The 11,966-nt window shown below is 45.3% G+C and overlaps 1 protein-coding gene across 1 annotated transcript; it reads right to left on the reverse strand.

Annotated features, from left to right (window-relative positions):
- Nucleotides 1-2,653: 2,653 nt before the first annotated feature.
- Nucleotides 2,654-11,646, reverse strand: PMM2 (phosphomannomutase 2). Its single transcript, XM_083414272.1, has 8 exons — nucleotides 11,401-11,646; nucleotides 10,851-10,962; nucleotides 9,230-9,306; nucleotides 8,236-8,327; nucleotides 7,221-7,320; nucleotides 5,414-5,489; nucleotides 4,622-4,737; nucleotides 2,654-3,643 (listed from the first exon to the last, which is right to left on the reverse strand). The coding sequence occupies exons 1-8, from the start codon at nucleotides 11,629-11,631 to the stop codon at nucleotides 3,539-3,541; spliced, it is 909 nt and encodes a 302-aa protein (XP_083270398.1). The 5' UTR covers nucleotides 11,632-11,646; the 3' UTR covers nucleotides 2,654-3,538.
- Nucleotides 11,647-11,966: the final 320 nt, after the last annotated feature.

The following is an 11,966-nucleotide window of genomic DNA, read 5'->3' on the forward strand; positions in this document are numbered from 1 at the left end:
GTGACTGTTTTTCGTTTTTCTTGCCATGCTAGATATAGAACTGGCCTCTTATGTTTTCAACCGGATCAGGTAAACAGATCTGCTTGTGATAAGGCCACACTGTCTGCAACTTTAGCTGTTTCATTAGAACCTCTGTCCCACTGATCTTGACGTTGCTGCTCCTATGAATCATTTACATTGAGTTTTAAATGTCTGACAAGTTATTTTACATTACTGCGGCCTGCAAGCGGCCTGCAGGCTACTAACATGCATTACTTGAGCGAGTCTGGGCTGAGGAGGAGGAAAAGTGGCTTGGCCCAGGCTGAGTTTGTGCAAGATGAAATTTTAATTGCCACTTTCGTAATTTCCACTTCACGGCACCAAAGCTTCCTTCCAAGTAGTAGTAGTAGTAGTAGTAGTAGTAGTAGTAGTAGTAGTAGTAGTAGTAATAATAATAATAAAATAAATAAATAAATAAATAAAAATTTTATTTATACCCCGCCCTCCCCAGCCAAGACTGGGCTCACGGCAGCTGAGTAAGGCAGCAAACCCCATGCATATCAGCTTCATGGGTAAAGAGCTAAAGGATCTGGCTAAAGATGTGCTTAGGATCACAGTACCATCTCAGCTGTAACCTGACTTTATCATCTTTTACATCAGGGGTTCCCAGCTGTGGTTCATGAGCTTCATTCAGGTAGTCTTGTGTGTCTGTAGGCTCGTGGTTGAAGATGGGAGGTGGCACGTTCACTGTGTTAAATAATACATATTGATTTTAATTGTTTTAATTGCTTCCTGGATTGTATTTTATTGTCTTACAGTTTGGATGCCATCATTCAAACTGTAATACACTATCTAAGGAATAAAAAAGCAATAAAAATATAATTAAAAACCATACAGCACAGCGCAAATTGCAATTGCTGCAACAGGCAGGAAAGTAATTAGGTGGTCAACGAAGATCCTAATGTTTAGTCGGAAATTCCTTTCTTGTACAGTGGTGCCTCGCAAGACGAAAAGAATCCGTTCCGCGAGTCTTTTCGTCTTGCGGTTTTTTCGTCTTGCGAAGCAAGCCCATTGACGGATTAGCGCTATTAGCACTATTGGCACTTTAAGGGCTAAAAACGGCTTTTTAAGGCTTAAGGGATTAGCGGTTTTGCTGCTAAAATGCTTTTAGCAGCTTAGCGATTCAGAAAAAGGGGTTTTGGAGCAAAAAAAAACCCTCAATTTTTTTTGTCAGTTTTCGTCTTGCGAAGCAAGCCCATAGGGAAATTTGTCCTGCGAAGCGCCTCTGCAGACGGAAAACCCTTTCGTCTTGCAGGTTTTCCGTCTTGCGAGGCATTTGTCTTGCGGGGCACCACTGTACTTTGAATCCCTACCCTCTGGAGAAAACAAGCTTGTTCCATCTTCCATATGACAGCCCTTCAGATATTTGAAGATGGCTAATATACCACCTCTCAGTCTTCTCTTCTGGAGGCTAAACATACCCAACTCCCACAATCGCTTTTATTACCGCTTGGTTTCCTGACCCTTGAGCACCTCAATTGCCCTCCTCTGCACACCTTCCAGCTTGTCAATGTCCTCCTTAGCCTGTGGCACCCAAAACTGTGGACATGGGACCCCAGGTGGCAGAATAGTGTGGTACTATTATTTCCCTTGATCTGGACACTATACTTCTGTTGATGCAGCCTAGAATAGCATTAATCTCCCGCTCCCCCTGATGCATCACACGACTGTTCTGAAGAAATTGTCTTGGGTGTGAGTAAGCTCATTGATTTGCAACGTCTCCTCTAAGTGGTGTTTAAAAGTGGTAGCAAAGACCAGTTGCTGAATGATTTCCCCTTCCGCATTCTATTTTACACCAATGCTTGACTCCTGCTCAACTGGATATGCATTCCATTGAATAGCTGGATTTTTAATTTTTTTTAGGAAGCAGTTGTGGAATTCAATGCCCCCCTCTTCCTTCTGCTGGAGTTTCCATAAAAGGGAATTGCAGTGCATTTTTAAACTTTGTTACAGAGACTATGCTGGCTTGAATTTGGACATTTCAGCTATTCATTTCCTGCTCTGACACTAATATGATTGAATCTGGCCATGGTTTTTTGTTTTTTGCACTAAACCGTCTGAAAATCTGTGGCAAGGGTGGTGTTGTTTTTTTTGTTTTTAGAAAAATGAGTTCTGTAATTGGGATAAATTATGCAAATACATTTAATTTGCATAATTGCTCATGGTTTTGAGAAGTCAGCGATGCTGACCATACCGAGCTGGATGTAACAATGGCTTTACTCAATATAAAAGACAGTTGTACCTTGGAAGTCGAACGGAATCCATTCCAGAAGTCCATTCAACTTCCAAAACGTTCTGAAACCAAAGCACGGCTTCTGATTGGCTGCAGGAAGTTCCTGCAGCCAATCAGAAGCCCCGTCAGATGTTCGGCTTCCCAAAAAACATCCGAAAACCTGAACACTCACTTCTGGGTTTCGATCGTTCAGGAGCCGAAACGTACGAGTACTAAGGCGTTCGACAACCAAGGTACGACTGTACTTCTCGAGAACAGGTTCGATGATCCTCAGCCAGGCAAATCCAGTGTGCTGATGACAGAAAGGCAAGTGGGTGTTATTGATATATATCAGAGGGTTTTCTTTCTGGGAGTGAGGGAGATATCTGGAGAAACAAAACGTTCTTCCCTGTTCATAAGAATTTTAATGTGGCAGTCCAACTTGAAGTATGAGCTTTTAACAGAAATTCCAATGCAGGCTTAGCAATTGCACCATATTCCAAAAAGCCAGGTGTGAGGTATTAGTGGGAATCTCCCATCCCTTTGCATTCCAGTACATTAAATTCCAAAGATACCCTACTGAGGCAGCAAATTCTGAAACAAACCAGAGAACCAGAGAACCCCTGAAACAGTAGCAGACAGTGGGTGGTGGAAGCAGGAGGGGCTCCTGTGTCAGAATTTTACCTCTACCCTAAAACCACCCACCAACTGCCTGTTTCAATAAGTCGCTGGGAAAAGCAAAGCCTTTCTGGACGTTGTGATCTACCTGCATGGCTTCCACCGTGAGGCCTGTTTTTCAGGGCTACTCAGCAACCAGAAGGATGAAAGTGGGGACAGAACAGTGTTGGCAGAAGAAGCCATCCACACATGTTGCACGTGTGTGTCGAGGAATCTGGTCTGGAAGGCGGGGTGGGAATCGCCTTTGACATTTCTGTTATGGCAGAACTTTTCAATCTCTAGGAAATCAGCCTGAAAGGCTAGCTGTGATCATGCAAAACAGAAACTGGGCACAACATGAAAGGCAATCATTCATTTAACAGGTCTGACCATTTCCCCTATTTTTAAAATAGCTGCCGTGGGGGGACGCAGCTAACTTCTATTTGCCTCATAATTGCCACTTTCTGGACAAACAGCAGCTTCGGGGGGAGGAGGGAACAGAAGAGTTAAATCCCCCCCCCAACCTCTTGCACACCACAGTCTTGATCCTGATCTTCACCCCAAGGCAGTTATTCTACAAATTTTGGTCCTGAGGTTAACCTGCTCCCTTTTCGTATAAAATAAGCGCATCTAGTTGAAGAATAACTCTTCACATATCTGTTTTGTCTGCTCGGGCGACGTGACGCTGTGGCCGATGGTTCTGGAGTCCGTGTAAATTTCATAGTCGTTCCCACCCTGCGAATAAGACACACACACACACAAAAAAAATCACACTTTGGAGTTTGCAGTCTCAAACCTGCTGTGGAGCTTCAGGTGAGCGTAACTGGAGCTATAGCAGCTTTCACCAACTACTAGGTGCTCTCCAGATATTTTTGACTGCAACTCCTATCAGTCCCAGACAGCACGGCCAATTTGGACTACAACTCCCATCAGCCCCAGCCAACACAGCTGTATTATTTAATTTCTCTGGGGCTATGAAGGAGAGACTATTTTGGGAAGGAAAAAGTGGAGCGTAGGTAGAAACCCTGCTATTCTTGTCTTCTGCATAGTGCAATGGAGATGTGGACTTCAAAGATGGGAGCTTCAAAGATGGGGAACTATGTGCTGCTCTGTGTACTGCTGACCAGAGGGGGCAGTTTCCCTGAAAACGGGGTCTAGGTGAAACTGTTAAAAGGGGTTGGGGGCAGAAAATGGGCAAAAAATTTGCAAAACAGTCGTACCTTGGAAGCCAAATGGAATCCGCTCCGGAACTCTGACTTCCAAAACGTTCGATAACTAAGGCACGGCTTCCAATTGGCTGCAGGAGCTTCCTGCACACAATTGGAAGCCGTGGAAGTCCCGTTGGATGTTCGGCTTCTAAAGAACGTTCGCAAACCGGAACACTCACTTTCGGGTTTGCGGTGTTTGGAAGCCAAAACGTTCGACTTGCAAGGCGTTTGGCTTGGAAGGTACGGCTGTAGTTATCTATCTGGGATGGAAAACCTGTGGCCCTCCAGATTTTTGCTGGACTATGTCTCATTGTCCTTGACCATTGGTCAGGGAGGCAGGGAGTTAGAGTTCGGCAATGTCTGGAGGGCCATAGACACTCCTCCTTCCTGATCTATATATCAATTTCATGCGGGTAGCACATGAATTTCTATTGCAATTCCACAAGGAATCCTTATCCCGAAAGTGTATTTGAAACTTCTTGGCACGTTCCAGTCTAGCACTTACAGGCATTGTCTTGTCTCCGAAGAAATAAATTGTTTTGAAGCCGTCTTGGGAAACAATTCCTAAACAGTATCGCTTATCCCAACCATCTGGAAACACATCAAAACTGATCTGGCCCCCTGGTTGGAGAAAGGTTACAAAAAGTTAGAACAGCAGCACGTTTTGTACAGTGTAAAGAAAAAATGACCTAGAAAGAAGGTTTACTGAGCAGGAAGGACCTTGGAAGATACTATCTCCATCAGCATAAAGTTAAATGGATTTATGGTCAAAGGGAGGACAGAAGCTTCATGCTTAAAGAGAACAGAAAACACAGGGTGTTGGAATGTATCAAGGCACCTGAAATTAACTCTTGTCCCAGTAAAAAAAAATATTTTGCCTGTGCTCCTGGATTGATGAATATGTCAGTAGTAATTCAGGTGTTTCTCTAGGCTTGTTCACACATTACACTGAAGACAGGCATTTGTGTGAAAGAATGTACACTTGCTGAGTAGTACAGCTCAACTCTTGCACACAGGCTGTACTCTTGTTGAACGTTTCATGCAAATAACTGCAGAAGTACGCAGGTACACAGACTGTACGCTTGCTGAATGTAATGTGTGGACACCCTTATCCCAAGCCTATGTTTTATTTTTATTTCCAGTGCCTCTGAAAACCTAGTGGCAAATGTTTCTCCCTTTCCCTTTCCCAGTCGTGTCATAAATCAAGCCGAGGGCAACACCTGAATAGCCAGACTCATCCTTGTGCTTTGGCACAAACAAAAATGATTTAGGGGAGTGACATTTCATGTTTAAATACCTATGGAGAATGTGAGGCCTTTTCCTGCAAAGTCTCGTCGTAAATCGGCGACAAATTTATCTCTTATATGCTCCCTCTGTTCAGAAAAACAAAACGGGGAAGAGCGTTGATGAGAACATGTATTCTGCTACACCAATGATTTTCAAAGCTTTCTAGCATTGGGGGGACCTGAGTCTGCCACAGAGACCCTGAGTATCTGCCAGAAGATCGTACAAACATGAGAAGAGCCCTTGCCAATGGTCAGTGACCCCTCCAGCCCAGCATCCTATTCTCACAGGGAAGCCTATGGGAAGCCTGTATGCAGGACCTGAGTTTAACGGCACTCTTGTGATTCAGAGCAATTGGTATTTAGAGGCATACAGCTTGCGACACCACAGGCAGATCATAGCTGCTGTGGAAAGTGACAGAGTTGTGCAAGATTCTGAGATGTTTTCCAGGGCACACACTCTTGTTCATGCAGACATGCTGAGACTTGACATCACCCTCTGTGCAAACTGAGTGTGCACACTAAAACACTCCAGAAGCTTGCTCCTCTGTTGCTGTGTGTTTGGGGGATTTTTGTCAGCTCTTCTGGATCTTCTCACAAAGAAACACCCCGAAAACACAAATGGAAAACTACAGTACTGTATCCCACCCAGGAATGATGGCATTAGAAGTCAAGGACGTGGTAGAACTGGCTTCATGCATCCACTTACGCCACAACATATTTGATTCATCTTTAAAATGCAACAAGACTAACGCAGCAAACCTCTGGAAGATAAAAGCTGAATGTCTTTACGGTTGTTCAAGGTTCACAGCTCAGTGACAGATCACCTGCATTGCATGTGGAAGGTCCCAGTTTCTCAATCCCCAGCACCTCCAGGCAGGGTTGAGAGACATTCCTGCCCAGAGATCCACTGCCGGTTAGTATGGACAATGCTGAGCTGCATGGACCAATGCTCTGACTCAATGTAAGGCAGTTGTCTATGCTCCCATGTCGTGCCATGCATTTATAGCATTAATTCTCAACCACTTCAGAGTCGTAACTGGGCGGTCACAATGCTTTTTCACTTCTGTGCCAGAATCTTGGAGTAGATCTACACTAAGATGATGCCTTCCAGATGTTGCTGGACTACAAATCCCATCATCCCTGACCACGATGGCTTTGATGATGCAGGATTTGGAATTCAACAACATCTGGAGGGTGTCGCATTGGCCAGCCCTCATTCCTACAGTCTCTCATGGGTGGTGCTGTGGTCTAAACCACTGAGCCTCTTGGGCTTGCTGATTGGAAGGTTGGCGGTTCGAATCCCCACGACGGGGTGAGCTCCCGTTGCTCTGTCCCAGCTCCTGCCAACCTAGCAGTTCGAAAGCATGCCAGTGCAAGTAGATAAATAGGTACTGCTGTGGCGGGAAGGTAAACGGCGTTTCCGTGTGCTCTGGCACTCGTCATGGTCCTCTGTGAGCCAGTAGCGGTTTAGTCATGCTGGCCACATGACCCGGAATGTTGTCCGTGGACAAACAGTGGCACCGCAACCCCATAGTCACCTTTGACCGGACTTAACCATCCAGGGGTCCTTACCTTTACCTACAGTCTCTACTTGGCGATGCCAGGGATTTAATAAGGAACCTTCTGCATGCAGAGCAGATGCTCTCCTCCTGAGCTGCAGCCTTTCCCCATGCAGATGTAAGCCTGCGGCCACAGAACCAGAGTACACAAAGGACCTGGCTGTGTGCCACTGACGATGGTCAAGGGGACGTGAAGTTTCGACATAAAGGGGACTTGCTAACAAAACGTTACGACGGCATGGGAAAAAAGTGCACTTGCCTTATCAAGTTCATAGAATTCAATCCGCTCCTTCTGGCTGCAGTTTCTGCCCACGGGAGAGATGTTCAGCATCCCATTTCGGAATTCAATGAAAGTGCCCCTAGGAAGAGACACAGTGAGATGTTACTGACTCAAATTTAGGCTAGTAAACAAAGCTCTTTGGACCAGTGTCTAGGATGGAGGTCAGTTACTGGGTATCATAGCAGTATTTTTAGGACGCAAGCCCACCTGTTGTAGTGGAGGAAGATACATGGGAGAGAAACAGAAAATGCATTTTCAGAGGTCAATGACATGTCAAAAATGGAGAAGAGAGTACAGTCGTACTTTGGTTTTCGAACAGCTTAGATCTCAAACGTTTTAGCTCCCAAACGCCACAAACCCGGAAGTGACTGTTCCGGTTTGCAAAATATTTTTGGAAGCCGAATGTCCGACAGGGCTTCCGATTGGCTGCAGGAGCTTCTGTTCGACTTCCAAGGTACGACTGTAGTTTAATATGGCTACTATTTGAAAAACAAAACTTGAAAGTTTCTTCAGCTGGTTTTGGAGAGTTACAAAGTCTTTCTGTATTACATTTGCTCAACAGCTTTACTGAGTTCAATGGACTTACTCCCAGGTAAGGGAGGAGTGGATTGTAACCTGAAGCAGAAGTCTGATGTGTGACTAAGGCCTGGTAATACTTATATGGTGGCTCAAAACTGTCCATATAAAGAGCCTTGGCATTTTTTTAATAAGATGATTTCCTGGACACTTTAATGGTTTGGTTGACCACTGATAGTCAATGCCGTTCCTTTAATGAGCTTTTTGTGGTAACCCTCAAATTAAAAACTTAAAAGGGTTGTAGGCATCTAAATTCTGCTCAGAGTACGTTAGACATGTCAATTACTTTCAGTGGGCCTATAACAAGTATGATTAAGGTTGGATAATAGCCGGCAATTCTGCCACCTCTACTTTGTGGGGAGGTGTCTAATGGGCCTCGATCTGACTCAGGCCACGGAAGGAAACTGGAACCACCCACCTCTTCCTCGGCAGTTTAAGTTTTGCAATGTAACTCAGGCAATAGTTGATCAAGTCTTGAAGAAGCTCTTCGCCCATTTGGCCTTGAATGCTCTACATGGGAAGCAGAACAGGAAGTGATTAGGTATATAGACGGAAAAAGGGTTTTCCAAGGGGGAGTCTGTCTCCACAAAGAAGTATACAAAAGAATAAGAAGATGGGCTTCAGTTCCACAATTACCTGGGGGTGGGTGGGTGGGCTTGGCTCAGTGGCAGAGCAGCTGCTTGGCATGCAAAAGGTCCCAGGCTCAATCCCCTGCAAGCCTCCAGGCAGGGCTTGGGCTTGGCAAGACTCCTGCCTGACCTGAAACTCTGAAGAGCCCTGCCAGTCAGAACAGACCAGTTTCCCAAACTTGGGCCTCCAGCTGTTGTTAGACTTCAACTCCCATCAGCCCTAGCTACCAGGACCAGTGGTCAGGGATGATGGGAGTTGTAGTCCCAAGCTTTGGAAAACCTGGCATAGGCAATACTGAGCTAGATGGACCAAATCAGTAGAAGGCAGCTTCCTATGTTGTTAATCGCAGGAGTCTCTGGGTTCGTTACAAGCCCCACTCTCAAAGGCCCAGACAGTTGGTCCTCAGGGCTGCTTTCTGAAGCGGTAGAATTCGCCACAAGGTGATCTTAACATACCATTTTCACGTGGCAATGCAAAGACAGCCTTGCTGGATGGCATTGAGAGTCCACGAGCCCTGCTCCAATGCAACTCCTCCAGTAATTGGCATTCGTTGTTATGATGTCTCTGAGCATGAACAAGGAGCTATCAATCCCTCTACTACTAAACTTTGGTGTGTGTCAAAGGATTGTACTCATAACAGGGCCAATGAAAAATAGGATAGCAGTGTCAGTGCACTTGGGAAAACCATTATTTTGCAAGAAGCTGGAGCAGCCCCCATTTTTGAGTGAAGGGAGGGAGGGAATTATCCACCTTCTTAGCTAATCTACATGTCGCAAACTCACCTGTTTACTCAAGAGGTTCCCATCTTTGTATGCCACGAGACCATTTTCCGGGAAGACGTAGTCAAATTTTTCAATCACTAAGAAGAACAAATGTTAAAGAACAGCATCATCAGAGACATTTTAGTCATCTCTTGTAAAAAGATGCCCCCCCAAATATTGGGGGTAGATTGGCCTCAATTTAGTCATAATTGTAGCACCTGCACTTTGGAACTCCCTGCTCATTGATGTAAGGCAAGTGCCTTTGCTGTATTATTTTTGGTGTCTGCTCTATATGACAGCAAATACTGAATAGTGATTCCAATGTACAGTGGTACCTCAGGTTACATATGCTTCAGGTTACATACGCTTCAGGTTACAGACTCCGCTAACTCAGAAATATTACCTCAGGTTAAGAACTTTGTTTCAGGATGAGAACAGAAATCGGGCGGCGGCAGCAGGAGGCCCCATTAGCTAAAGTGGTGCTTCAGGTTAAGAACAGTTTCAGGTTAAGAACAAACCTCTGGAACGAATTAAGTATGTAACCAGAGATACCACTGTAATGCACAAACATGGGAGTGCGTGTAATGTAATTAGGACACAACGATGCAGAGGTGGCTTGTAGGGTCTGTCATTCTTGTGGGGTGCAACAAGTCCCAGATTTCTTTCTCACATATCCCCCAACCCCCTTGTATCTTCATGGATACAAGAATGAAATATTACATCTTAACACCTGCAACAACATGAATTTAACAGCCCTTCCCTGTTGGGTAAGCAGCAACCAACTCACAGGTTTGGGGAAGGACCACGGGTTAGTGATAGAGCATCTGCTTTGTATGCAGAAAGTCCCAGGACTCTCCAAGGAAGGGGCCCCTGCCCGAAACTCTGGAGAGGCACTGCCCGTCAGTGTGGACAACACTGAGCTGGATGGGCTAGTGGCCAGACTTGGAATAAGCCAGCTTCTTATGCTACCAACAGTGTTCACGCCATCCAAACATGGAATTGCTATTAAGCTACCAGGCTAGCAACTTGCAGGCAGATCTTATGCTCCGTGATTTTGTCTAAAGCCAAGCTTTTCATTCATTTCATACCTAAGAGCAGTTTACACATGGCTGAAAATGGAGAGCATTGCCAGATGGCAAGTCCTTGGCCATGCTTGGTTTATGAGCACAAATAATATGGGAGGAAAGTTGCTTCAGAGTAAATTAGTTTGATCAGGCAGGGTGCCAAGAGAAGAGGAAAGCTGTCAGCACTTTCCCGTTCAACCAGGAGTGGGGAACCTCAGACTCAGGGGCTGCATGTGGCCCCCCCAGCACTCTCTATGTGGCCCTCGGACTCTTTCCCCAGTTCAGGTACTTTTGCCTAGCTAGAATGTGTCCTTGAAAACTGTGGTCTCAATTGCCTGGATGAAGAAGGGCGTGTGTCCGTGCAGAAATATGAACTGTTGTATGGTGGGACTGTTGGCTACTATTCAAAGGTCAAAGTCATGTTGTTCCACCCACCTTTTGTCTCTAACCCTGCCTTCCACTGAAATGTGGCCCCTGGAAAGTTGTCCACGAAGGAATGCGGCCCTTAGGCTGATAAAAAGTCCCCTATCCTGTACTCAAGCAATTTCTTTCTCAGTTTCCTTGTGCTCTATTCATACCATCGTCTCCCAGTTGCTCTTGAATCTTTTCGAAGTCTGAGCCACCCACAACTCCGACCTTCACCTTCTTCCGCAAGGCCTGCAGAAAATCCGCCATATCTGGGGTGACTTTCTAGATCCACAGAGAAGAGACGGGTCAACGTTTTATTTGTTGTTGTGATTCATTATGAATTATGAATTCATAAGCTGCTTAATAAGCTCCCAAATTAACAAGCTGCATTCTGGAATCCAGAAGCTGAATATGTTGAACTTCTAACAAGGAACAGTAGATAATTACAATGAATGAGGCTGCTGCTGTTGCAGCAGAAATTTGCCTTCTAATTTGGATCCTTTTACTATATATTGTACTTTAATATTAATACACCAATGGCGAAATAATAATTTTCATAAGAGCAAAAAGCATTTCATTTTTCATTGTTACTTATTTTAGCTATGAAAAGCCCCACACTTCACCTCCCACCTTCCCTCGAGCTGTTCCTAAACGGAGGGGTTAAAAGCACTCTGCACATGCCCAGAGGCATGCTCAAGAGTGGAGTCCCCAGGCTCCCACCTGGCGAGGCGCGGTCAGGGTGCCGTCCACGTCAAAGAGGCAAAGAGTCCGCCCGCGGCCCACCTCCTCCATGGTCACTCGAGTGTCACCCGCCGCCGCTGCCTGCCCGAGCGATGAGGTGGCCGGCTGAGAGGCGCTTCGCTTCCTCCTGGGTTCGCAGTTAGGAAGACTACAACTCCCAGCATGCCGCGCAGAGGCGGGTTGACGTCTACGCAGGCGCTTCCCCGGCATGCCCTGCGGAAGACTGAAAAGGGAGCCTAGAGTAGAGTAGAGTACAGTAGCCAATAAACACTTTCGGTTACTATTCGACTGTTACAATATGCGGGGCAAAAACCTCACTTCCACCCTGGGAAAACTATCTATCTATCTATCTATCTATCTATCTATCTATCTATCTATCTATCTATCTATCTATCTATCTATCTATCTATCTATCTATCTATCTATCTCTCTCTCTCTCTCTCTCTCTCTATCTATCTATCTGATATTATACGTCATAAATAATATTTATAATAACAAAATTATATATGTATATATTCCAGGGGGGAAATTGCATATATTCCAGG

This window comes from Podarcis tiliguerta (assembly GCF_965153285.1).
Source record: "Podarcis tiliguerta genome assembly, chromosome: 14".
NCBI classification, from domain to species: Eukaryota; Metazoa; Chordata; class Lepidosauria; order Squamata; family Lacertidae; genus Podarcis; species Podarcis tiliguerta.